Raw genomic sequence first — 27,358 nt, 5'->3', positions numbered from 1 at the left:
TTTGTCACTAGGAACGCTGCTAGTTCCTTTAGAATTGTTTTCCAGTCACATTTATCTGGAGCTTCCTTATGTGTATGTTGCTGAAGATAAATGCTTAAGTCTTTAAAATCAGTTTCTTTTGCCTTCTCCCTTTTCTAGTCATTCCTGTATTCCATTAATCAGACGATATGCCTGCGGCTGGATAGCATTGAGGCAAAGTTGCTGGCGCTAGAGGCTACCTGTAAATCATTGGAAGAGAAGTTGGATCTTGTCATGAACAAACAGCACAGCCCCATCCAAGTCCCCATGGTGGCAGGTTCTCCTCTTGGCGCTACACAGACCTGCAATAAAGTGCGATGGTAAGACAGAACAGATTACTCATCAGTGTGCTTTTTAAAATAATGTAAATCCATTTCTTTGGCATCAAGCTCTACAGCTTTCTGTATAGCTGTCAAGAGCTTGGTATGCTGTTTATGAATGTAGAATTAATTTATCTTCAAGGTAATTTTTGTACCAGTTTCATGATGTTACTTAGAATGAGACACTGGTCCATGGACAGTTTGCAACTATTTCCACATTTCATTTTGACTTAAACCAGACTGATTCATCCACCCTCTGGAAAACTCTCGTCATCTATTTTAGACAGGTTTTTCAGACTTGCTTTACTTTTATTTATGCGGCTGTTTTGAGTTAATGAGTTCATTATAATTCTAATTGCTTCTCATTTTACTTTTATTCACAAGAAATACAATAGAGTTTGTTTTATGGGCTTGTTTTCTAAAGACTCTTCCTAGAATAATATCTCTGCTTATTTTGGGGTTAGAAGTTGGGGATGGAAAATCTGTTAAATAATCTAATGCACTTTGATGAAAGAGCAGGTTTGACCTGCAGTACCTTTATGTATGAGTTGCCTAATATGGTTTTAAATGTCTAAATCTTGATGTGCCTGTCATCTTACTGTGGAGATGATTCCAGCCAGAGAAATATGCTTATGAAGGGACTCTTTTGTCTAACAATGTTCGCCTCCTCATTCATCTTTTTATAGCTAGAGAAAAAACTTCTCTAAATAATTACTTTTTATTCTCCATTACAAAGGTGTATAGGCAACTTTCACATCACATCATTCTAGTTGACTTGCACTGATTTAATCTTTTTTTTTTAGTCTTTTTTTTTTTTTTCCATCTACTGATCTTTTTCATCACTCTCTCTGAACTTTCTCAATATCTGAAAATTTTTTTCAATATATTTTTGGTATGTTATACTCAGTGCAGCATTTCAGGTGCACTCCTCTAGAGCTCTGTAGAAAAACTTAGTTTCTTGCTTTATGTCGTGGGACTCATCAATGTGAGATAAGGGAGGGGGGAAACCAAAGCAAAACACTACAAACATTACCCTTTTTTTACTAGGCCACTACTTGCTTCATGCTGTATTTTTTTTTTTTTTTTTTCACTTTCAGTATTGCTATTATTATAACGGCCATTTTAAGTTAATAATGTGCCTCAAGTCATAATCGTGTTTTAGTATGATATCTATCGGTTCAAGCATTTATGAAACAGGATGGAGTACAACCTTACTACCACAAGGGTTCAGAGCTGGAGATTTTTCTGTTAGAGGGTTACACTCTGCTCACGTAGCTCTATCTGTTGCCTTATGCAGACTGTTACCTCACACTTGTTCACTGAGTGTGATTACTTCTGATAAATGTAGCCTAATCTTTTTAAAAGATACTTTGTCTGTATTTAAAAGTCTAAATGATTCGGAACCCAATGTATTTGTTAATCTCTGTTTCAAAAGTTCAAATGTCCTGTTTAGTTTCGGTGTAATTTTGAGCGCTGTCTGCTCCTTTTGCTGTAACAGTCACCTGTCCAGTTAGGAGCAGCTGATCTCCTCAAACTTTTCCAAAACAGCTTTCCTTTTTAGATATCCAAATGTTTGAGCCCTGCTTCAGACTTCCTTTACTGGTCTCTGTTCTTTTGTTGGTGATGAACATCCTGACCATTGGACATTCTCCTTTTCCTGTTTTCCATTTAATTTTTCTTTAAAATAGGTGGTGTGTCTACATATGCTTATACTTTTGAAAGCTTCTCAAATATACGTCAAAAGAGGTCAATTATGGCTAAGTTCTGTGGCAAAAGAAATAAAGTACATGGAGTAACTCTTTGGATAATAGAGCAAGTAACTACTGTATTATACTGGTGTTTTTGCTAAGTACTCTTTATCAATAACTATTTATCAAGGAACCTTCTTTAAATCTGTTGTTGGTTTTTTTTGTTGTTATGTTAGAGATCTTCAAGTTCTTGTGCATAAGCTGGACTTCTTAGTGAAGTTTGTGCACAAAAAAGACTTCAAAAACATTTTCAGAAATACACGGCCCCTTTGGGAATCTATTAACTCATGTTCCATGAATGCTTTCCTCTGTAAATTGTACTATTTTGAGTTTCTTATGGGATTTGTCAGACCTGAGGTGTGTGGGGTTTTTTTTTTGTTTTGTTTTTTTAATCTCTGTAAACATTGGAAATCTGTCTTGTGTGTTAATGGTGAGCTTGGTGTTTAATCTTTTGTTTTGGGTGTACACATTTATGATGGCGGCTTTTCAGACAGTCTGAATGTAATTTAGGTAGAAGTCTTGAAGACCGTAAGGTTCTCTGCCCCAAATATCTGTTAGTCTTGGTGTGAAGTTGCCCATTATCAAATGCATCTTGCCAATAAAGCACTGAGGGTTTTTTGTTCTGTTAGCAGTCTGTGGCCTATATGACTCAAAAGAAAATAGTTAGGAGCGTATGTGTTTAACTTGGCATTAATAACACTTCGGTTTCGCAGGGATAGAATGTTTCACTGAATTCCCTGTCTCTCATTCATAAAAAAAACCTTTATCACTTGTTCATCATTTCCAATTAAAACCTACACGACTGTTCTGTTGTATCAACTCTCTGCATTGTTCTCTCTTCCCCTTGCGTTGCAGATGGCAGTGGAGAGCTGCCAACAAGGGTTAGTATTTTGGATAGTGATTTTCAGATTCTGCATCTGAATGAGATTCTTCAACCTCCTCCTCCTCCTGCCACTACAATAATGCTGGGTTTGCCACTGACAAAAAGTTGGTAGTTAGCAAAAGCATGTCAACCAGATGGAGCTGCGTTGCCACTGAAGCAGGTTCTCATCCTTTTTTCAATAAATACCTTAGGGTTTGTGGTCTTTTCCACTCTATAGTGAATTCTGTTTACAGTTTTTCTGGTATTTTAGTTAATTGCATTAATTTGGTGCAGATTTAACATAATCAAAATTTATTTTACAGCAGTACACACAATAAAGTGTGTGAACTTTGCGTTACAAATTTGCACAGTTTGATTGCTTTGTGCAATTTGTGCTTTTAAAATTCACTTAATTTCCTAAGACTTGTCAGTTTAAAATACGTGATCATGTGATGAAAATGAGAACAACTTGGACAGAGGAGCTTTCTTCTGTGTCATCTTGTGGTGGAAATGTGTAGTTACAGGGTACCAGGTGAATTCACACCTACACACAATGGCCTGCCTTGACTATGAGGTGGAATTTTATGCTGTGTGTCGTGCTGTGCACTGGCTGGGTGATAAAGTATAATCTGTCCATACACCTGCATTGGGGAGGCAGGAGTCTCCCTTTTGTTACTGTTGTCAGATTTACGTTCAATGATAAGTTGTTCTTTCTAGTAAATTTAACACTTGGGTTTATTGAGAGAACTCATATCTTTTTTTGGTGCCAAACTGTTGTTTCCAATTGTTAAAATTTCTTATTAGGGAAATGAAGCAGAAGTTTTCAAGGAGACTTGCAGTAAAGTCTCCTTGAAGTCTCCTTGACTCAATAAAGTCTCCTCCTCTACTCCGCCTCGGTGAGGCCCCATCTGGAGCACTGTGTCCAGTTCTGGGCTCCCCAGTTCAAGAATGACAGGCTGGAGAGGGTGCAGCAGTGGGCTACAAAGATGATGAGGGGCCTGGAGCATCTCTTTTACGAGGAGAGGCTGAGGGACTTTGGTCTTTTTAGTCTAGAGAAGAGAAGACTGAGGGGGGATCTGATCAATGCTTATAAATACTTAAAGGGAGGGTGTCAAGAGGATGGGGCTGGTCTTTTTTCAGTGGCGCCCAGTGACAGGACGAGGAAATGGGCACAAACTTGAATGTAAGAAGTTCCACCTAAACACGAGGAGGAACTTCTTTACTTTGAGAGCGGCAGAGCCCTGGAACAGGCTGCCCAGGAAGGTGGTGGAGTCTCCTTCTCTGGAAACATTCAAAACCCACCTGGACAAGCTCCTGTGCAACCTGCTATAGGTGGACCTGCTTTGGCAGGGGGGTTGGACTAGATGATCTGCAGAGGTCCCTTCCAACCCCATGTGATTCTGTGATTCTGTAAATGAGGAACCACGCCATGTTATTAGCTCCCAGGACAGAAATGCAGTGCATTTAAAAGTCTCATTCTGCTTTCTGTCTCTCTATTAAACACATGAGGGGTGATGTGTGTGGAAATCTTCCAGCGTCCTTTTCTGGGTATGTGATTTTTGAAGGCTTGCTGATGTTTCTTGGAAAGCTACAAAATGTTGAATTCAGAAATTACAGTACTGTCTACTGCTCTTGATATTTTGCGTAAGTAGGTTTTCATGAAAGCTGGATTGTGTTCTCCGTTCTTTTGTTCTTATTGTTTACTCCGATCCGCTGTTACGGTACTTCATCGTATACTAGCTAATTGTGGTGCAGATAAGGAAGAGAAAATAAAGGTGCTGTGTAATGAATAATTTGTATGAACAGTTGAGATAGAGAGGAACAATAGGCTAACTTTTAGATCTCCAAGTAAAGTTTAAGCTACAGCAAAAACTGACAGGAGAAAACGCCTTTTGAAAGGAAATAATTCCAAATTTGTGTGAGATGTAAACTGTTTTTGAGGTGAACACCGATAGGCCACAAACAACATGGAAAGGCTTGTAGTTGTTGCATTTCAATAAGTCGTCACATGAAAAGCAGAACTAAACAAATGTAGTTTCGTAAGGGTTTTTGTCCTATGTCCTCTACCTTTGAACTGGACAAGCCTCATGTTTCCTGTATGGTCCGTGATGCTCCCTGCTGTGGGATTTTGAAATCTTCTGTGCTGTTCCCGTGATAGTAGGACACACGACTGCTGGAGCCAGCTGCTGTGGGCTTGTGGGTGAGACCTTTCTGACTTTCCGTTAGTGGGCTGTGGCATTTGGGCTTGTCCTTACCCCAGCCCCAGATGTTAACAGGTGTTTAATGTCTCTCAGACCTCTTCCTTTTTGTCAGATTTGGTCATAAGAGTGCAAATTATTGGGACTGAAGAAACAGCATGATGTTAAATCTCATTTTCTTTGAGGGGGGAAGAAATAAAGAAGAGTTTTAGAAAATATTTTCTCAATGTTTAGTGGCTGCTGCTTAAAAATACGAGGCTTTCAGGATTACCTACAAAGAGATACTGTTAATAGAGTTTTTAAAATTTCTTTCTTGGAAGAAAAGCTGTTGGAAGGTTTCAGAACAAGTAGAATACATGGCAAAAATCCTTAGATTGCAGAGTTATGTTGAACTATATGAAGTTTGAAAAGAGCCAAGAACAGTAGCAAAATAATGTAATAAATTAGTAATGGGAGTATGTGTATTGTCCCAGTGTTCTGAGCTTAGCCTGTCTTTGTGCAGCATTAGCACAGCCCTGCTTTTCCATCCAGGAAGTGATTGTCTCTCTTCCTCCGTCTGCAGTGTTTCCTGGCAGTATGGCTATTAAAACCCTCTAATTTCTTTTCTTTATGAGGTACCATGCTGGTCAAAAATTCCAGTAGCTGCTGAAAGTTTCTTGGATTAGGAGAATTGGTGCGATGCCTGATGGCCTGTCACTATGGCAGCCTCAAATGATAAGTTTGAAATTTAGCATGTGCCCAGGTCTTGAGATTTATAAATTGATGAACACACAGTGTGACAGTGTGAATAAAACCTTTTATCCATGTTTTGAAGCAAATATTTCACCTGAAAGATTTCAGTCCAGAAGCAGCGTTATTTTTGTCAACGTCTTTCCATTAGTCGTTTTTCTGAATGGGTAAACAGAAGTATAAATGTTTAAGGTTGATTGCTTCAGATAACGTAGGAATTCGTTTTGATTTCACAGAACCCTCAGTCATTTATTTTTATGGGTATTTTCTGCCAACACTCCATTGTACAGTTCTTCTCTGTTATTTTGGAAATTTTTATTGGGTAAATAGATGTAATTGAGAGCAGTTTTACAAATTTATTAATTTTGGAGAGGATTTAGATTTAAAATTGGTATTTTCTTCATAGTTAATAATAAAAGTTTTTCTGATGAAATGTGGAAATTTGTAGGTAAATGGGGTTTTTCTTTTGTTCAGCTATTTTCCTTGAGCCTTTGTTATGGTAAAGTTGAAATACAGACCACATACATCTGCTTCTTTACCATCTGCATTTGTGGCTAACCGATTAAGGATACCGATCGCTAAGTGTAGAGATAGAATTGCATATATTTTTTGTCTTTAATGGGAACTGGAGAGTTAAATGGAATTGCAGAGTTTAATGCCCTCAGTTCCTGTGCAAAGGCCTAATATGGTAGCCTTGAAGAAGACTCGTTAGTGGGTTGGGCATCAGCTTATTAAGGTGGGGTTGCTTCAGATAGTCTTGTCTGCAGTTAATTGTGGTGTTGGTCGATTCAATCAGCTGGTCATAGAAAACAGCATTTATCTTTTTTTGTCTTAAGATACAAAACTAGGTTTTTTTTCACATGGAAAAGAGAAGGCTTGATGCAGTTGTGTACCAGATGGGATGTACGAACTTGCTTTATTTTTGTAGGTGGAGATCATTAATATGTTTGTTTTACCATTAAGTTTAATCAACAGGGTGTAATAGGGTTTTGAAGAGCAGGACTTGTTCATCCAGTTGGTTTGCAGCGTGCTAGCTGGCAAGCCTGTTGGCTCCAGATTTCCCAAGTTCCAGATCTGTGTTTCTGGTGTGCGATTGTTTCTTTATTTATTAAAGTGGTTTTGTAGTCAATTAATGCAAAGTTGAAAACTGAGATTATTTTAAATGAAGTTGTAAAGCAGGGGGAAGTGCGGTGGAAAGAATTGTAGGATGACTGTTCTTCTAGATTTAGAAAACTATTGTTGCTCCTGCATAAAGCCTTTAGGGAAAAAAAAAAAAACAAACAAACCTAAAGAAATATAATCAAGGTATTGGTGTAAGAAACAAAATAGCTAGAGTTCTTTTTTTTTTTTTTTTCCTGTGAGTTACAAACCCCTTGACCCACCTAATTTCATGTTATCAGGTGTTGAATAGTTTTTTCGTTTTTGTTGCATTTTTATCATAAGGATTTTTATAGATTATAATAAACTATCCTACTATGCTAATCCAGGCTTTTAAAAAGAACAGTAATTCTTTAGTTCTTATCGATAAATAGTGGCTGCTAAGTCTCTAGGGTATATAATTAACCTCTTCCCCACATTTGCTGCAATTGATACTATAACTCATTGGGTGATGTAAACTACTATCCAAGTTTAATTTATGGCTACTTTTTCTTTTTTTTTTTTTTTTTAAATGCAATGATAAATAAATTGACATTGTAAACCTCTGGGATAGCTAATGTCTTTAACTGAAGTTAAGAGCTAACTGTACCTTCCTGGAAATACACCCTGTTTGGGTCTGAAGGACCCTCAATTTGCAGGAAGATTTTTTTTTTTTTTTAAAGTAGCCGGTTTGAAACAAAGCCTGTATTGAGGAATATAGTATCCTGAAAGACGTATGGTATATGGTTTATTTTCAAGTTGCAGGTACATTACTCAGCCTGCTGTGAGCCTGATCTCGTGCACTGAACTCTAGGCCTGACAAAATATTTCCCTGGAAGCAGATCGCGTCCTCAAGACAACCCAGCAGCAGCTCAGCGGAAGATGTAAAATTAAGCCATGTTTTGGGGGTGAGAGGGAGAGGAGCGTTACAGATAATATCTGGAAAATGCAGTCAGCGGTTTGGGGTGTTAATCAGAATGTACTATAAAGGTTTTATTTGGAGAAGCTTTGGAGTTCATCAGGTTTTCAGAAATTCTTGTGACTTTCTGTAAGCAAGGCAGGTTTATTTATCCTTCAGCACATCCTATGTTCGAGTCTCTTTCTGGGGCCTCATCCAGCAGAGTCTTTAGTGCAGACCTTTCCGTTTGGGAGGGGCTGACAAAAACACAGATGAACTTTTGTCATTGTTTTGGACTGAACCCTGTGGTATCAATAAATTAACAAACTTTCCCTGTCACTTTCTGTCATCAGTCAATGGTACTGTGTGCAAACATTTATTTTAAATTACCAGTTCAAGTGTCATGTCTGTAGCTTTAGCCAATAAGAGTTCTGTTTAAAATTAATGGGTTTGTTTCATGAAGAATTGAGGATGATTGTGCTGCCCTCGTGTGAATGGCTCTTTCATGCAAGTCCAGTCTGTTTATGTCTGGGCACGGAAGGGGTCGAAGGAAAATGGCACAGTTGTCTGTCATCTGTTTTCACCGTGTTCATTTGAGCTACACTCACAATCAGGGAACAAAGCCAATATTAACAAAATGTAAAGATCATAATTAAAACTTCGTGACTTTGGAGGGTTTTACTTCTTTTTACGAATTTAAAAATTTTGTTTAGAATCTCAAGTTTCTTTTAAGGAGCACCTTAATAGAAGCAAAATTTTGGTATTTTGATAAAAAGTTTCCGGTAAGGTGGAATTTTGATTAACGGAGTCAGAATTTGAACTGCCATTCGTATTTGTATTGATCAGTCTTCACAGCACTCTTACTTTCCATGCTTTTTGGGGCCTCTGTTTTCAGTTCTACCGTCTCTCATTGTTTTTTTCAAATCCCTGTTGCAAAGCAGGTGATAAAGGGGTTTCTTACACATGCATTCATATATAAACATGCACACACTCACACACTCTCATTTTTCAAGTTGAATGTGTGAAGTATGTTTTGTGTGGTTTTCTTCAATGAAGGAAATTAGCTATTATCACCTTGTAATGCCAAAAAATGATCAGCTGTATTTTAGTCTGGAAGAATGGTTGTGGCTTGAAGTATATAAGTGGGTTAAAAACCCAAATACCTTCTTAAGGTGTAGCAGACATGTCTATCTGAAAATTATGGTTCTATCTTGCATTCAAAAATTCAGTATATGAGTCGGAACTAATTAAAGGAATACTTTGATTAGATGTCAGCCCCTCTTTCTTTATGCAGGACTGCATAGTGTTAGTTTCTTTGGCTGTGGTACGAAAAAAAACCCCCACAAAACTCGATGTCTTTGATTCCCTGAAAAACAGGACAATGCTTTCCAAAGTCTCTTAATTTGTCACAAGAATTTGTCAGCCTCAACATCTTGAGGTCTCAGCCTCAGGTCCTGCATAGCAGTAAGAATACATAGTTACATCTTTTTATTTTACTTGCATTGAAACATGCATTTCATGTAGAAGTACCTGCTATGAATTAAGTGGACTTCCGAGTTTCATTATGTTTAGGATCAATATAACTTTATATTGAAAATAGTTTAAGAACTCTCATAACTGTGATTGTTACCGTTATTTGCTGTATCCTGTAAGACCTACAGCAGCAATGCTGCAGACAGTGGTAATTCTTGCTTTTGACATTTATGCCGGAGACACATATTTTGAAATTAAGCTTGCCCTGTTGTTTGTCTGTCTGGAATTTTTGTTACAGACCATCAGCAAGTGAAGATACTTTATTATAAACCATCAGTTTGTGAAGATTTTACATTTACTTCCTTTACTATTGAGGATTAAAATTCACACAGGACTAAGGAGAAATGGCATTTTGGGCTTAAGAAGCCAGTAGAGCAGTGCTCTCATTGGAATTTTGCATTCCATTATTGTTGCATTAAGATATTGAGAAGCCAACTGTTCAGTAATTTGTTGTTGGGATTTGATAAATTCAGAAACAGTGTATAACTTCCAGATAGCCTTCGGGTTGAGAGTGCAAGGTCAGCCGTGGAATTAAAATAACAATTTAATACCAGTATTTCATCTGTGTTTTGGAGAGTTCAATAATTCATGCATGTATGGGATGGAACTTAGTCTATGAAACTCTTCAAACTGACCAAGATTTGAACTGTGTTGATTCATTCTCCCAAGTACAGTTTTTCTTAAGTTAATGGTTTCTGGTGCAATATTGTTTATAATAGTCCAACGATTCAGATGAGACCTTAGCAAGTAGCAGCTGAAATGAAGTGGATGCAAAATGTGTGGCTTGGATTTTTTAAATTGTGGTGTAGTGTTTAAAATGTGCCTGTGGGGCTTGAACACCAAAAACATCTTTTAGAAAGATGTAATTTTGAATTCTTAAATACAATGCTAGCTAAGATTTTTCAGCAATATACATTGAAAAGAAAGTCTCAGGTAGTAGGCTTCCTTCAGTTTTTAGACAAAGGTTTCAGTCTTGTCTGCGTTACAGGGCTTAATATTTTGCTGCTTGCCAGGTAATCGTACAGTAAGATTTCCTGGTTGTTACTCTCAGCCTGTGACAAATGTGGAAAGCATTGGAAGTAATTTGTGCTTGCTCTGAACCGCATTGTGGGCGAACAGTTTATTTATTCCCACTTAGCTAATACACAGGAACTTTGTTCTGCGCCTGAGACCTTAGTGAATCCTTTTATTCTCATTTTGTAAAGAAAAACCTTATGTGAAAGTTACGGCACCGAAACCAGAAATGCAGTTGTGTGAAGTCCCTTGTGGTGCAATATGTTGCTATTCATAATGGTGAGCTAAGAAATGAGGGAACTGAACGCGCACAGAATTTGCCCCTTGTGCCAAGACATTTTAGAAGTCAACATCCTTTAACTGTATCTGAGAATGAGAGAGAGAGGCGTACCTGGGGATGAAAAAGGCTTTGAGTTTTATACACAGATTAGGGGGACATTTACTGGTGTAATTGGTGTCTAAGAATATTTAAAACCAATTATAGTGGTATTAAAATGTGGGTTAACCTACCCCCTTGCCAGATCCCGTAAGGTCATGTTAGATGAATTCTGGGGAAAGCAGAATATTTACTTTAATTCTGTGGTTCCATGAGCAGAGCGAGCTCTTGCACTCAAGAAATAAATGGAAAGGGTGCATGACTTGAAATTCGGTTCAGGACAAATGGCTTCGTATGGCTCATACTTTTCCTTTTTCCTAAATAAACAATTAAAAAGAATTATTGTGTTTAATGAAAGTGGACAGTTTTTACCTCATGAATGTTGTAAAATGAATGAAAAATATTATTAGGATTATATTTTAGTGAAACTCTAAAAATCTTAATATATTTAAGGCAGCACACCAGATTGTGGAAGCATATGTTACACACTATATATTTTAAGAAGTAATTTATCAACCATATAATAAACAGAAGGGGGCAGAAAAGCCTTATATATTCATTTAGATTCCAGTTTTGAGTATTTAAGTATTTTTAATGTTACAGCCCTGGAGATGCTTGGGCGTTTGAAAATCCAGCATTAAGAGCACTCCCAGGAAACTTCTCCTGTATATTGGGGAATTTAATTCTGAGAGTACAACAAAAGAAATGAATGAAGAGGAGAGCAGCTGATCAGTTTGTGATTAAAGGGGGCAAGTTTTAATTTTCCTTTGGAAATGACAGAAATTTAAGTTGTATTTCAAAATCATTTGCATACCAGTTTACACCAGATGAAAGTACCAATAATAATATTTTTTAAAAGTTGCAGAAACAACTGGTCTTGGTACTTACGGAAAACAATACACAGTAGTATAATTTTGAGAGCAATAACCTGCAGTGTTTTTGGAGAGTCCTAGTTTTACTTTAAGCAAGGTGGAAAAGAGCTGTAGATGGATTCAGAGCTTCAAAAGGATGAAACAGCCTAACATCTAGCAAGGTCTCGGCAAGGTTGGTGAGATGGCAAAGAGCCAGTCTTCCATCTGCTTTATTTGGCAGCAGATGCTATTTAACTGATACATTTCCAGACGTAAAAAACACACTGTTTGGAATCTGAATGTCGTTCCAAACAGAATTTTTCCTTTTTGTGGAACTGTACATTTTTGCATATCTTTAGCTCAGTCTCTTTGTTCCATATTGAAGGGTGGAGTATGAGACAGGAAATCTGCTCCTAATAACTTTTTAGATTATATTCTTTGTAAAAAGCAAAGAGTGGTGTTTCTTTAACATCCCTTCAGGCTATATGGAAATTAAAGATTCAGCACCAGCTCTCAGAGTCGCAGCATCCTTGGCCTTTATGTAAAAATGTGTGTGCAATGGCAAGTGTATGTAACTAGTTGAGTAATTACAAAAAGCAAGAAAAACAGAGATATATGATGGAAATAATTTACGAACTGGCTCTGAGAGCGCTGTGTGTTGAGTTCTGTTTGCAGAAACCCAGTGTTGTGTTTATTTGCAGTTTGTTATCTGGTGACTATCGAGGCTTCAGTTGCTGTTACTGCTGTCTTGAAAGCCAGTTTATAATGCTGCTTCCTTCACCCCCAAACTTATAGTGCCACATGAGTCGGACTTCTGCTGATATTAGAATTTATAAGAAAATTTGGAAAATAAGTCTGGAAGTAGCTAACTGTATAAAAAGGATCATACCTGCATCATTTGAACTTGGGTTGTGGATCATAAAATATGCACACTTCTTTGTAGTTTATAAAACTTAGTGTAATTAGTCTTATATTCATAACATAGCTTAACTTAACAAACTGGCCTAAACATTTTTTTAACTGCTTCTGCGTTGACTGTCAATTCAAAGTCTTTATGTTTGTTGCATACAATGTTTTCTAAACATATAGCAGTTTCTATTTGAGTAGTAAGGCTGCAGTAGATCATTTCATTCATAGTAACTGTGCCTAAGATCAGTCAAGCCCATGTATTTTGTTATGGAAAAAGACTGTCCTTCCCTCATGGATCAGCCTTTCTCGTTTCATGTTTAATACAGTCTCCAGTGGGCTGCACTACTGCTGCTTATCTAGCACTAGTTCAGGAAGTTAAGGCTCAAAGAAGGTAACAACTGTCAACTTCTTTCTATACCGTCTGGAAAAAAAAAGATGTCTTTGCTGTTGTATTTTTGAGTACGTATATCTTTAAAGATATAAACCTGTATTAACCTGTTAATTATAATTCATGACCTGTCCTTGTTCATAATCAAAAGTAGAAGACTAATAGTTAATGCCACTTCTGTCACAGTATTTTTCAGTCTTAGTTATGTCGCTTGCACGTGGCCCGGACATACTGGGTTTTGCTGCTTTTCGGTGTTTGCTTAGGCCAAAAGGTTCTTTGGAGACTGTTTCACTGTGCATTTAACTCCTATGGATTTTTCAGTTGTGTCTGAAATAAGAGAAGTTGTTGTGGTGCTTTTAGTTTTGTGTTTGTTTTGGTTTTGGGGGTTTTCTTTAGAAAAAAGGGTGTGAAGTTGCTTATGTACACATACAGGTGTTGTAAAATTCCTGAAATAAACAACCTTGACTTTTTGAGTGGTCACTTGTAGCGCTATCTGGCTGTTGGCTGGTTGGTGAACTGGCTGGAAATGGGTGTTGTCATTTATGAATGATTACACTTGGGTTGTACAGGTGTGTTGAGCTTTTCTCAGAGCAGAATAATCCACAATAGATTTTAACAGCTGTTAAAATTGTTTGATAAAATTGGTCTTAAAGCCAGTAATTCACGTCTTTCTGGTTGTCAGCCAATTCAGAGGCGCTCTCTGTAGGTAAGGACGAATACAATAAATTCTATATAGATGTATTTTGTAACTTGGAAAATTTCTGGCTCTTAGTTATTTGAGCTGAAAATTTGATGTTAAATGTTCTTAAACTGTTAACAGTATGTTTTAATAAATGGTGCATTTGCTTTATCTTTATTATAAATTGATTACAGCTTTCTCGGTTTTCAGATCCATGAATCTCTCTCCAGTGATGGCTGGTGTACTTTGGCTTGTGGTTTTACAGGACCTAATTGTTAGTGCTATCTTTATAATGTCTGCTCTTATGTGATGTTCCAGATGCAAAGAATCCAAAGATAATTTTTGATGACTGAACTCTTGCTGAAAATGATGGATAACGCTGCTGCTTTTCTGGCAATTGCCTATGACTAGGCGAATGCACAGTTTAGGGATGTTAAAACTTTAACTGTTCAAGTGCCCATACAGCTCTGTACCTTACAGCAAGTGTCCCACTGGTCTTCATCTTGGTGAATGGTTTGGTTGTTGGCAAGTTTTCTCTTTCCTGGGAGATAAGGAGCTGCGTTCATTTTTTTGGGGCATAAATCCAATGTAATTTTGTGTATGCTTTGCCTGTTTGTGGTTTTGTTCATGTATACCCTAGTGTAAATTCATAAGTGAGTTTTCATTCCGATTTGGATAGGGAATCTTAACTGTATGTGCAGAAGGCAAAGGAAGCAGGTGGTCATCAAGAGGAAGGAGCATTTTAATATTATCTTCCCCAATAGCGATCTAAAGATCCAAAGAGTGGCTGTTCGTACAGATGAACACAAGTGTTAGTGAAAGATAAAGAAAAAAAAAAAGGAAGGAAAACACCATGCTTCTAAAATGCTATCTTTCTATATAATTTGAAAAACAATTAGATTTTCTTCATGGTAGGGCTAATTGTAATATTCCTCCAGAGCCCCCCTGCCCCGCGCCCCCCCATGCATGAGCTATACATTTAAGTCTTCATGTTTGTCCCCAGCAGTAAATACGAGAGTTCAAGGTCTCTTTCCCAGACTTGCTTTCCTTAAGACTGTGTTTGGCAGAAGACTTTTAGTACGAGCAGTCTGCCAGCAGCAACTCCAACTCTTGCCTTCCTGATCTCCTCTCTTTCTGCATCTCCTTCTGATACGTACGCTGGAAGAAGGTGAGACTGATGTCCTCAGGAGCCCAGCCTTTCAGATAAACAGCACACACCGTGTGGGTGTCACAGTGACCACAAAATATTCTCTAGGCAGGAAAGAGCAGTTGATGTGGATGTGGGTAGCTGAGTGTCTCTGAGCTGAGCTCTGTCACTGAGCTCTTATTTACCTACTTGCAGATGTTCACGTGTCCAAAGGAGGCTCAGAAATGGTCTAAACAGAGGATTCTTCTTTCTTTTCTTTAACTGGTTGAACACTGCTATAAATATTCCATTAACTGGTCTATGTTAGTGTGTCTAGGAAAACAAGAACAACAACTTCTCATCTGAAAATTTCAGTCTGAGATTTGCCACAAGCAATTCTCATGCATTTGGAGAAATGCTTTTGATGTTATACCTTGTAGAAGATAGAAATGTCAGATAGTTCCTTTTGCTTTATTTTTCTATCCTTCTAAATGAAAACCTCATCTGGGAAGAGGAGGAGATGATGGTCCTGGTATTGCCAAAAGTTCTTTTATGTCATTGGCTGCATTCTGTGTGATTGACAGGTTAATTGGCAAAGAAAAAACAGCAGTTAAGACTAATGATCATATCTATGACTCACAGGTTTTCCATACTGAAAATTACCTTTGGCAGAAATTTTCTTATGCAAAATATGGAACATCCTTTTATATTTAAAAAAAAGGGCAGGGTCTAAATATTCACGCTTGAAAGTCATTATCTGGTAAGTTTATTTTTTTAGAAATACTTTCACCTGTAATTTAAGGTAAACTTAAAATTCCCAAATTTTAAAAAATTTCCCAAAATATAATAATACCTGCAGGTTGCATGCATTTTAAATGTTTTTACTAAGTTGTGTCCAAGAATACGCAAATTGCAGAGCCAGTCTCTCCAAATTCTAATACTTACGGGGAAAGGAATACGTGAACACAAGTGGAAAGTACTGAAGCCTGTGCAACAACACTGGGTTTCTGAAGCGCTCCCCCTGACCCCTCTGTAATATTTTCTTTCCATCTTCTCCACGAATATAGTACTGGCAGTGCTTATAGAAGGAATTGCTTCATTTGGAATCTGAGTGAATATCAGAAGATTTCCTCCTTTGTGATTTTTGTTTTCTGTATTTTAACACATAAGTAACGATTACAGTTGATTCATCTTCAGTACAAGATGTACACACTGAAAAAAGAAATGAGAATACCCTAGTATGAGAATGCACTAGGCTGTAACAAGTTTTAATGATTTCCTCTGATGGATTTTGCCCGGTTAGCCCAATATTTTGACTTTACATAGAATTCCGTGTGTATATTAATTTTGTGTATATTCAGCAGATTTCTTATTGTTGTCTCTTTAAAGCAAATAAATAATTCTGAAAACAGAGAATAGAACATCTCACAGGAAAGTTAATGGGAAGCACATTCCCATATTTGCAGGGAATCTTGTGGTTATCCGTTCCTCCTGTGTACAAATTGGTCTCTAAGACGATCCTGTGAAACTCTGTTTTCAAGCATAATGATGCCGCCTTGTGTTGGTCCCAATTGTGATTTTCTTTTTTCTTCCAGATAAGTAACTCTTCAAGTTTCACAGCATCAGCTCTAAAAAAGTTCTTCCCCGTGATGCCTCATTGTCAGAATTTGTCAGCAAATTCTGTAGCCATTCTTGTTCCGAGTAACACGTGGACCAGAATTGTAGTGTCTTGGTTAACGTTTATGGATGGGAAGGTTACCTCATCCTCCTCGTACAGACCGCTTTTGAAAGCATCATTCTTCAGGAGTTAAGCATTAAACATAAAAAATTCCTTCTCCTTTAAGAGAATTGAGTGAATTTTACTGGAGTCTTTGTTAGGAGATACAGAACACATAAATAATCTTTTATCCATCACTAATGATTCCTGGTAATAGACAAGAAAATTCATTGAGTTATTTTCAAACTAGATGTCAAGTTCCTACTCAGGCAGGTTAATCATGGAGAGAGGTTCATTGGTGGTTGTAGATTTGTTGTGCTGGGTCGAATGTTTCCAAATGCTTATTTTAGCTGTTCTCTACCACTGTGCTTTCTGTGTGACTCAGTTTTCTCTCCAAACTGCTTTATAGGGTTTGTTTTTTTTTTTTTTTTTGTTGAGTCTTTTCAACTTGATAACAGTTCTTTTCCACATGTAAAACAATTGATGGACAGTTTGGTGGTGCTTGTGCCTTGTTCCAGAGGTTTTCCTTGTGTATGTGGTGTCTGGTTTTGCCTTTGTGCTGTATAGCCAGGAAAATGTGTCAGTAAAATGTTTAGTTTGTGGCTCCTCCCAAAACAACTCCGAAGGTGGATTTTTCCTGTCAATAATCCACTATACTAACTGGGAAAAGTTAATTCTTTGAGAGGAACTGGTGTTTTCATGGGTGTTTGTTTAGTGATAAATTTGAAAACAGTGTTTATGCATTGAAGCAAGCAAGCCTGAACATACGCTGATGCGTTGAAGAGGGGCTAAATCTGTACTGGTGGGTTGTATAAAAGTATTTCCGTCTTCTAAATTTTCTTAAATTAGCTATATGCCATCCGGCTTGCTCTCTAGATTGTCTTTCCAAAAAAAAAAAAAAAAAGGCAGCTCCCCACCCCCCCCGCAAACTCTTCCTTATTTTATGTCAAGTTTTAGTGCTAAGACTCTTTTTCAAATATAAACTTAATAGGAGCAAAATCCGAAGGACTTTATAAATGTAATTTTATTGCATTTATCTCAACAGCTGAAATTAATTATTCAGAGTGTTCATTAAAATAAGCTTTGGTAAGTGACATTTTAAACAGGCGTTCAGAAGTGATTGTGAGAAAGATGGTGATAAAGAACAATGTCTAAAAGGAAGTGTAAAATCCTCAGACATTTTAAACTGGCCTGTAAAAACTTCAAAAAAGGTAGCTGTTTGGACAATTTGAGAAATGCAATGAGAACATGTGTTGATGCTAGATGGGGGGGACTACCAATGTTGCCACAGACCAGTATTTCATCAAGTATTTGGTGTAGTTTTTTAAAACATGCAGTGCTGGCATTGAGAAAATAAGACAGAAGTTGCCATTTTCTAAAAAATAATAAATGTCCTTTTTTCCTTTTCCTCTAGATAATGGAGAAAATTTTGAAAAGGTGACTGTGAAACCATCATAAACCTATATACTCTAGATAGCAACTAAAAGAAAACCACAACAGAAACCCCTCGTTTATTTCTTAATACAATTTGAATTTCTCATACCCATGAAAAGCTGCAGTACACTCTGTACTTGTCTGTGATCAGACAAACATCTTGCAGAGCTTCTCAAGGTTTGCAATCCAGCAGACCATTGGCAGCCCATGAGGAATCCCATTTGTTGCCAGCAACAGATGCAATTACTTTAAGAGGGAGGCAGGACTTCAGGCCCTGGGGCTTTTTATATCCAAAAAACCTGTGGTCAACCATTTTATTTGTGCCAAAATTGAGATCCGTTTATTGCTAGCTCTTATGACAGTTTCTTATCTTTTCTTTAGGTCTTAATGATGGATATTGTAGCACATAAAGTCTTATGTAGACACGTGAATATTCTGCAAGCAAGCACTCAATTACAGCTGAAATAAACAGAGAGTTGCTGTCATCAGATTTGTTTAATTTGTGTTTCAACATTTAGCCAAGGAATACAGTTAGGAAAAATAAATGACCATCAGTCATGTTTGAGAAGTTGGACCAGTAAAAACAATAGTGGACTATTTACTGTGGGAAGCAAAGAGAAAGAATAAAGCCTTCTCTGTCACTAAAACACAAATTTTCTTCTAAGCCATCTCCTTATGTTTACCGTAAGCGTAGTGGAAACAGTCTTAAATATCAAAACCGTGCATTAGAAGATTGACTAATGGTGTGGGAATAATGGTAATAATCTCTGAAACCAAATGAAGTTATAAGATGCATGCTGGAGACAGTTATTTACTTCTGTAATACTTTTGTATTACAGTGTAGACAGTATGATTTTCTATGCAACACTTCTCTAGTTATTTCCTTCCATGTTGTCATCATAAGTGATAGAGAAGGCTTTCTGGTTTCTCACACGCTAAATGCTTTTCTGTTGTTTGCTTTAGGTTTATTTTTTTTTTCTATGGGAAATGCATACAAGAAATAGTTTAGTCTTGTCATTATTTAAAGTTACAGTCTGTCCCTGTTATGCTGATGCCCCTAGTACCACTCTCCTCTCCCTGCCCTCCACAAGCCCTCAGCCCTGGAACACAATACATGCATTTTAACTAAGCTCATCATCCAGTTTTGCAATAAATACTTTTACATATTTTTTCCCTAGAATTATGCTATGAAAAATGGTGCATTACCGTGTAAGTTGGCCGTAGTATCTCTGAAAATGCTCACTCTCAGACTTTTCAAAACGAGAGTTTGGTGACTCTCTGGAGCTGTGGTTTACAGACTTCCTCCTGTGTGTCTTGAGTTGATGAATTCTTTATCGCTTTGCCAGGGGTCATGAACTTTTATATAATTTCATTGAAGCCATCCGTCCTGTGAAAAAAAAATTGAGTACTTGAGATGGTACGGGTGTCAAATTCGATGGATTACCAGGTTTTGCATTTGATACATAACCATGATGCTGGGAGAAAGAGCAAGGCTTAGAGGCAGTCTCTGTTTTTCAGTAGACTATTTAAACTGTAAGACTGTGTTAATGTATTATTTATAAGGTCTCCTCCTTTACATTCCATTTTCATCTCTGATTTTTGTCTTGTAGCGTTGTCCCTCAGACCACAGTAATACTGAACAACGACCGGCAGAATTCAATTGTAGCCAAGATGGTTGGGCAGGAGGAGCCGTTGAGCAGAGCAGCGGATTCTCTGGAAAATATCCTTAGCAAGTTAGTAGCAGTTATGGGAATCCTCCCCCTTCGCTCCTTCCTTTGACAGATCAGTATCAGTCTCTGCAGCAATTTGAAGTGCAAAGTGAGGAATGTTCTAGGTAATAGTGGGGGGAAAAACATTAAACTAGTACTTGAATGTTTTATCAGGCTGACGGTGCTGCTGAGGGAAACCTCCTATGAGCAGCAAAGGCACAGAGCAATGCTTCGCTCCTGCTGGGGAGAGAACGTCTTGGAGAAGCTGGGATTAGTTAGTTCAGTGTTAGTTGACAGTTGAATGAAAGAGTGCCCATAGCTACGTATTTTTAACATGGGTGTACAATCACTTGGGAGCATGCCGAGGTCATGTATTTAACCAACTGAAGAAAGAATGTGCAGTAGCCCCAGTAAGGCTTGTTAAAATTTTAAATTAAGTGCAAATGGAGATTCTGGGTAGAAAATGTTCTTAAATAATACATTTTTACAAATTTCTTACTTTTTTTTTCTGCACACCGGGCCTAGACTTTTCCATTGATGGAAATTTAGAAAGTGTGCGTCTAAAATTTTTTATTTCTTCTGCTATTTGCCTTCTATTTTATTTTGCTGGATCTCTCAGTTATAAACAGGAGTAGGCTTGTTTAAAGGAGTGCGCTTTTATAATAATTTAATTTTGTCAATTAATGTGCTTAATTCCCTTATAATGATGCTATTCCTGATCAAGGATTGTGTTTTCCCAAAGTTACCTACTTTTCTTTTCCATAGTGCTGTTCCTGGCCGTAGGCAGAACACCATAGTGGTGAAAGTTCCAGGACATGACGACAGTCACAATGAAGACGGAGAGAGTGGCTCTGAGGCCAGTGACTCAGTTTCCAACAGTGGACAATTAGGAAGCCAAAGTATTGGGAACAATGTCACGCTTATTACGCTGAACTCTGAAGGTACGCTGGTCTAACTGTAAAGCTACTTGAGCAAAGTACATGTGGTGGTGGAATGAACTAAGATTCAACTGGAAGATTCAGAGATCGTTTCGTGGGTCCAACCTTGAATTGTTAGGCAGTAGGGCAAGTATCAGGTAGGAGTGAAGGAATCTGAATGAATCATTTGGTTGGTTTTTTTTGTTTGTTTGTTTTCATTTTCACCAGTTTTACAGGCAGAACGGCCTGTAAAATTTAAAAAGTATGCCCCACTGTAGCAGTGTAGCTTTATATATTTTAAAGCCTTGAAATTAACACATTCAACCTGCAGGATCTCTTATCAGCAAGTTGAAATACTGTTTCAGGAAAATAAATGACTTCTCTGGGAAATAAAATCTACAAGTCCATCTCCTCCTGTAACTAAAAAATAGTTACGTTGGCAACTGTAAGCAATTTTTATAAGGAAATTCATATTAAAACCAGACTGTTAACCTGATAGTGTGTAGTGTCAGATTTTACTGAAAATTGGACACAGCAATCAAACGTAGTGAAATCTTAAGAATTTTAGATTAGCCTTATAAAGATACTCTGTTTTATGTGGTTGGAAACATTGAAGTGAATGTTAGATCCTATATTTTAATCACAAACAAGATGATGTAAGGGATGCTGAGTTTTAGGTGAAAATAAAATACGATAAATTGTGTTTTATGATTAGCTTGAAAGTATCAGCGATATTTTTTTTTATACAGATGTAATTGGAATCCTAGACTTCAATTTAATAATTTTCCTAATTACTTTTAAAAACATATTTATTGAACATTTAATTAAATGTTATTCTGGATGTAGTAGTTCATATTTATGTTCATGTACCAGAGAAGAATAAGCTACTTCAGGAAATGGTTGTAGCAGAATGTACTTAGGGGGTGATCTTCATACTTAAGAAGTAAATGTGTCGTCTTTTTAATCTCTATCATTGAAACAGAAGGACTCTAATTTAGGAGTGATTCAGTTTCTTCTGCGTGATCTCCAGCCACTGTTAAAAGCATGTTGGATGTGAATGGGTTAGGATACAATGAGTGGTAAGGATTAATTCCAGATAGCCTGCAACCGAGTATTTAAGAGTGCATTCAAAAATTTCAGAACTGACTAACAATTCAATGAGATGTTTTAAAACTTTGATACTTCGAAAACTTCACAAGTCGGTCTACTGAAAGTCTCATGCACCAAAAGTAGTTGTTTCTGAAAAGGTTGTTCTAAGGGATTTGAACCTAGGATTCTTCAACTTCTATGGATACTCGTACAACATACACAGATTAGAAAGAGCTTTTGGGTTCTGTCCTGTATGTGTGTTGGGAGGCAGAGTAGCTTCCAAAGGGTATTTTGTTTTGGGTCAATGGAGAACTAAGGGAGACTGAGGCTGGCTGAGGAGTTGCTCTCAAAAAATGATTGAGTTGCAGATAGTGCTGATATTTCGATGTGAAAATACATATAAAATGTATTCTTTGTGGAGTCTGTTTATATTTCATGCAGCTCTGCATCAGCTATGCCAGGAACAAAGTTTCTAACATTACGAGGGTATTTGTTGTATAATGCCCTTTTTGACTTGGTTGTTTGGCACGGATTTGCACAGACAAATGTGATGTTGGCCTTTTATGCCATTGTTGTATTATGTAAATTTTGAAGAAACAGCTAATCCATTTATGTCTTCAAATCTGATTTTCGTCAGACCTTTAGAACGCTCATCCATTAAAAATCTCTGAGATTGATGAATGCTTTGAGAATCAGATTACTAATCCCCCACACCTACCTCTTCTTGCCCTCGCGAAGATGAGAGGGGACGGCTTGCACAGAAGGAATGCTAAGCGAACTAGCCTGCAGTGTGTCACAGAAATTAAATTATTAATAAAGGAAGTGATGAAGAATAATAGGTCTGTTGTGCAGACTTGTTTTCTTCAGCAGTAAAAGGCAAAAGTTACAGCACCCATCAGCTTGCTTTCATCGTCTGTGAAAGAATTCTGAGTGACTTCAAGTTGCTCAAAAGAATCTTGATTGATTGTAAAATACAAGGAGCTGGGAATGGCGCACTTCAGCCCTTACGGACTGAGACTAAACAGCAGGTTTTCACTGTGACTCCCATCTGTCTTTTGGTGTCTGGAAAGCAAAGCTAAAGCGTGTTTATAGTTGGTCTTTAGCTAACTTTGGATATGGCACTGACCTGTGGATGTTTTCAGAATTTAATTAAAAGTTTTCTATAAAAGCATTGTTTGTTCTTTGCTGGCTGTGTTCAAAGAGCATTTAATCACGTGTGGTATTTTATAAAAATACTAGTGTTACTGACTTCCTACTTCTGAAAAATAATTATACAGAAGCAAGAAGCCCAGTTATTGTTATAATGGTTTTTGGTTTTGTTTTTTTTTGACTAAACAGTGTGACACTATTTGATCTTCAGTTGTATATTACTTTTTCAGCTTGTGCAGTAAGGCACGTTCCCTCTTTTCTTTGAGCGACAAAGATCAAGATTACTTGATTATTTTTTTTCTTCTGCTTTTCAGAAAACTGAGAATGCTCGTCCATTCTACAGATGCAGTTAATGGTCTGCATTTTAAGACGTAGTATTTATGAACTGAAAGCACCTAGAGATACTGAATGTCTGAGTTTTGTGAAATTTTGTGAATTTTTTCCAAATTTCATTTTGGAATAATTTATGTCCTTTCATGTGGGAATGATAGTAGAAATATCAACACCTGATATATTCATTGGACTGCAGTTCTAAAAGTGATGTTCATGAAGTAATCTTGCACAATTGAAGATAAAACCCAGCAAGAATAAAATTGTCCAGTAGTGAATTACCAGTGTAAAATCAAATTAAAGTAGGGTGGAAGGTTTGCTAGTTAAGTGACTTACTATTTTATTAATGCCATATTTTTGGCATAGAAAATATGAAGTGTATCCTTATTCAGCCGACTAAGAAATAGTGGTTTTTTTCATTTAACTTGTAATTTTACCCCATAGATATTAATAACTGTCAAAAGTGATTAGTCTGTTGTTGTTTTGAACGCATATGTTAGAGTGTGTCTTTTCCACTCTGACTTTGTTGCAGCCCAAGTGGATCTTCTGGGGAAATTAGAGAAGAGCAGTGGGTATGGATGTAGAAACAGTAGTGTAAGTTTATAATCATACGTGCTTTAGATATAATATTTCTTTTCTACAAATGGGAGGATTATTTAATATTAAGATCAAAGCTCAAAACTCTGTTTTATAAGCTTGTCCTTTAAGATAGTATCTTCCTACAGAAACACTGTTTGAAAGAATTGAATGCCACTGATCCTCTCAGAGTTTAAATGGGGAAGGGACATCAAACTGATTAACTTCGAATCTTCAGGTTCTGGAGATCTGGATTGGAGCCTTTGTTTAAATCCCAAGTAAAAAATATGAAACTTTCTTTACTGTACTGAAGAAACAAGGTTCTGAATGAGGAAACCCGGGTGTGACCCACTACTGAGCTCACATTTGTGTAGAAGTGAAAAAACAGAAAGCTGTTAAAACAGCAAACATACAACCTACCAAAAACCACTGTATCGAGGCTGCTGTTTTCTGGTAATTTAAATTGCTCAAGCAATGCTGAAATGTTAATAGTAAACACTTCCCGTAAGGTCTGATTGATTTAATCACTGCCCATGTCTTTTCATTTTTCTGATTTAGGAAGAAATCCCCTCCATGTATTTTTAACACAATACATTAATGATGTTTAAAAAGGTCTTTAAAAAGGCTTTTGGAGAGCTCCTCTGACAGTTGTGAAACTGTCCTTAACCACAGTGCGCTTCACTAAGTCAATCTCGGTTCTGGTTTCTTTCTTTTCCCTTTCTCTCTCTGCCTTTTGAAACATGGAAGCTGTGTAGGTAACTCGCGTAGGGTGGTAGAAATGCAGCTGAGCAGTTTACATCAGGAGGTATACACCTTTGTCTTCTCCTAGAAAAGCTTTCTTTCTGAAGTGTGGCTTTTAGAGATTTGAAGTACCCATCTCTTCCGGGGCTTTAGAAGTCTTTTGTGATGTAGTTATTCTCTGAATACGGGAATGTGTCTGTTTTAGCAGAAATGTTTTGTGGAGGAAAGAAACCAGCAAACATGAGTTACAGCGTGACCTGTCAAACGTATAAACAAACCATTTTACTGTGTAAGTATCTAAGAATTTGGATAGAGGCTGGTTTTCTGAAAGGTTTTGGTAGATGAAAACAATGTAAATATAATGAAAATTAATGGTTTTGCTGTGTTGTCCTGAGGCACTGTGTGCTGCTTCTTTAAGCTGGAGGAAACCTGTGTTTAAAAACACAGGGAACTTTTCTTGTTCATTGTCCCTTTTTTTTTTCTTTTTTTTTTTTTTCCCCCACCATGGATTACACATCTTTCTTGTTTAATGGAATAAAACCCAAACATTTATCACTAAGAAGTGTTTAAAGTAAATGTCAACAATTGATAGATGTGTTTTTCTCTTTTAAAAGTCCAGTTGATTTTGACATGAACGTGTTCTTACTGTAAGTTCTTGAGTACAGCATATTTTCAACTTTAAGTTGTGCTTTTTTAAAATCTTGAATTTTCTAATTAAGGCTTAAAAACGAGCAACTAATTAATGAAGAACATTTTTTAAAACATCATCATTTGTACATGTGTATGTACATGTTATTTTTGTAATGAACTGTTGTAGATCTTCAGGAGCTGTTAAAAAAACCCTGTTTGTCCAGTTGTTCGAGGATTTAGTGGCTGTGTGTGTTACGTGGTTTCTGATGCAGTGACTTTAATCAGCTGTGATTGGAGTGGAGTTGATATTTCTCTCAGGTGTATTGAAGCTCTGCAGAATTGTGTGACTGAAATGCCATGGGAGCCCTTCAATTTTGTTCAGTTCACTGTGTAATGCAAAGCAAAGATAGCAGGGGAAGGGATTTCATTAATTTCACTGATAGGATTTTGGAGTGGGAAAGCCATTAAGTTTTATATACTAAACATGCTGAAATTTTATTTTTAAGTAGTTGCATGGGATTTTGTTTTGTCCTACAATAAGTGATGGAACTATTCTATTTTCCTCTTCAGTTTTGGTTATTGTGCTTTTTACACTTTCAGGGTGGTAGTAGAAGGAAAAGTTTATAGACTTTTTTTTTTGAGGAGACTGTTTTTCTGTGCTTTCCAGAATTCTTGTACATTTATAAAGGTCTGTATATTCTGAACTGGATTTCACCAACCTAAAATGCTACACCTGATATTTAGTTTCCTTCTTGCACAGAACTTAATTTGTGAATAGATTCTCCTATCTCTGAAGGTATCGGTGCTAGTTGATTGCATGGAAAGTAACGCCTCGTGTGTAGTCTCTCTTCACGACAACTTTCATCCTAATGTTGTTGCGTTCTTTTGGATTTTGCCTTCCACTGCAAAAAATTAAACTCTGAAGAACATTAGATCCACACAAGTTTTAAATTACAGAAGTTTTAAACCTATGATATTAAGTACCTATATTGTTTTCTGACTTTAATGAATTCTCTCCTACTGGTATGCGGCTGTAATCCTGTCAAGGGTTGGTTTTCAGTTGACTAAGCTATAACCTGGCAACCATATGCACTTTCATGCTCACCACAAATCTGTTAGAAAATATTCTGACATTCTCAAATATTTGTCTAAACTTTTTTAACTGAAGAGTTTTAGCATTAGACGAAGAAAAGCAATTGCAGTAACTACGAACAGTAACTTAGTAACTAAGAATGGTGAGTAGATTTTCAAATGATCAATGCTTAGAAGGAACCTTTTGTGTTCTTAATAGGTAACATCTAAGATGAAAATAACACTCTTTTGTCCAGTCTCCAGTTACCTCCCATCTTATTTACTGTAAGGCTTCCTCTCTGGCCTTATATTCAGAAAGCTGTTACAAATATGATTTTTCCAAACTCACCGTTTTAACCCCATCATCTTCTCCTTGCATCCCTTTCCCTACTCCTCAGCACTCTTGTTATGACAGAAGACCTTGTCCTTTGCCATCTCTGAGTTACTGTTCAGAGTTGCTGTGACTTCCTTGGCCATAGGTGAGGTTTTGTTGCAGGTTTCCTTGCTTGTCATGTTTTCAGAGACTTTTATACTTTCTTCTACTTCCTTGGGAGGAGATCCTCATAACTATATATACATCACTGTCCCTAATACTCGCTCATAAAATTGTCTTTTCTCACAGTGTTTACGTAAAACTTAGACATAGTTAAGCTACCTTTATTTTAAGATACTTTCTTTAAGATACTCTTTCTTCTGGTGATGCTGTCTCCATGCGTGTTGTCACCTGCCTACACCTCTCTAATCTATGTATGGTCTCCTGCCTTATTCTTGGATTGCAAAATTGCTGGGTGAGGGTGTTGTATTTGTTCGGTACTTACATAGTACCTTCCACAACACTTGATTGCGATTTAAAGGTGTTACACTCTTGGATTTATAGGAAACAGTCAAAAAGTGTGGCTGTTGCTTGTGATTTCTCATTTGTTGGGTAAACTGCTTGGAATTCATGTATAAAAAAAACCGCACTGAGTTAATAAAGAACTTTCTGACAAGTTTAGAGCTTGTGCTAAATAGCAGTTTCAAAATTTTATATTAAGTACTATTTTACCAAGAAACATGTGCGAACAGCAGAAAGCAAAGAATAGAAAATATCCAAATATATTTACTATTATTTTTTTATGAATTAGTTTTGCTGTGGTGAGGCAGTTTCGTGTTTCCTCTGAGGGCGTCAAATTTTACTTTGAAAAACTTTACAAGAACTTGTTCTTCAAA

General features: G+C 37.0%; 1 protein-coding gene across 8 annotated transcripts in view; it reads left to right on the top strand.

Moving 5' to 3' along the window:
* The window catches only part of BANP (BTG3 associated nuclear protein), a 157,061-nt gene that overhangs the window by 18,060 nt on the left and 111,643 nt on the right, over positions 1-27,358 (top strand). For 4 of the 8 annotated variants that reach the window (XM_074157900.1, XM_074157899.1, XM_074157897.1 and 1 more), the window contains 3 exons: positions 139-338; positions 19,548-19,670; positions 20,412-20,587. In XM_074157900.1, coding sequence (XP_074014001.1) covers positions 139-338; positions 19,548-19,670; positions 20,412-20,587 — 499 coding nt within the window. The remainder of the gene's footprint in view (positions 1-138; positions 339-19,547; positions 19,671-20,411; positions 20,588-27,358) is intronic. The other 4 variants (XM_074157903.1, XM_074157904.1, XM_074157901.1 and 1 more) reach the window with 1 other exon arrangement.

The sequence above is a fragment of the Numenius arquata genome, chromosome 13 (genome assembly GCF_964106895.1).
Source record: "Numenius arquata chromosome 13, bNumArq3.hap1.1, whole genome shotgun sequence".
In the NCBI taxonomy this organism is placed as follows: domain Eukaryota; kingdom Metazoa; phylum Chordata; class Aves; order Charadriiformes; family Scolopacidae; genus Numenius; species Numenius arquata.
The sequence above is the reverse complement of the archived record's forward strand: the minus strand, read 5'-3'. Positions and strand labels throughout refer to the sequence as shown.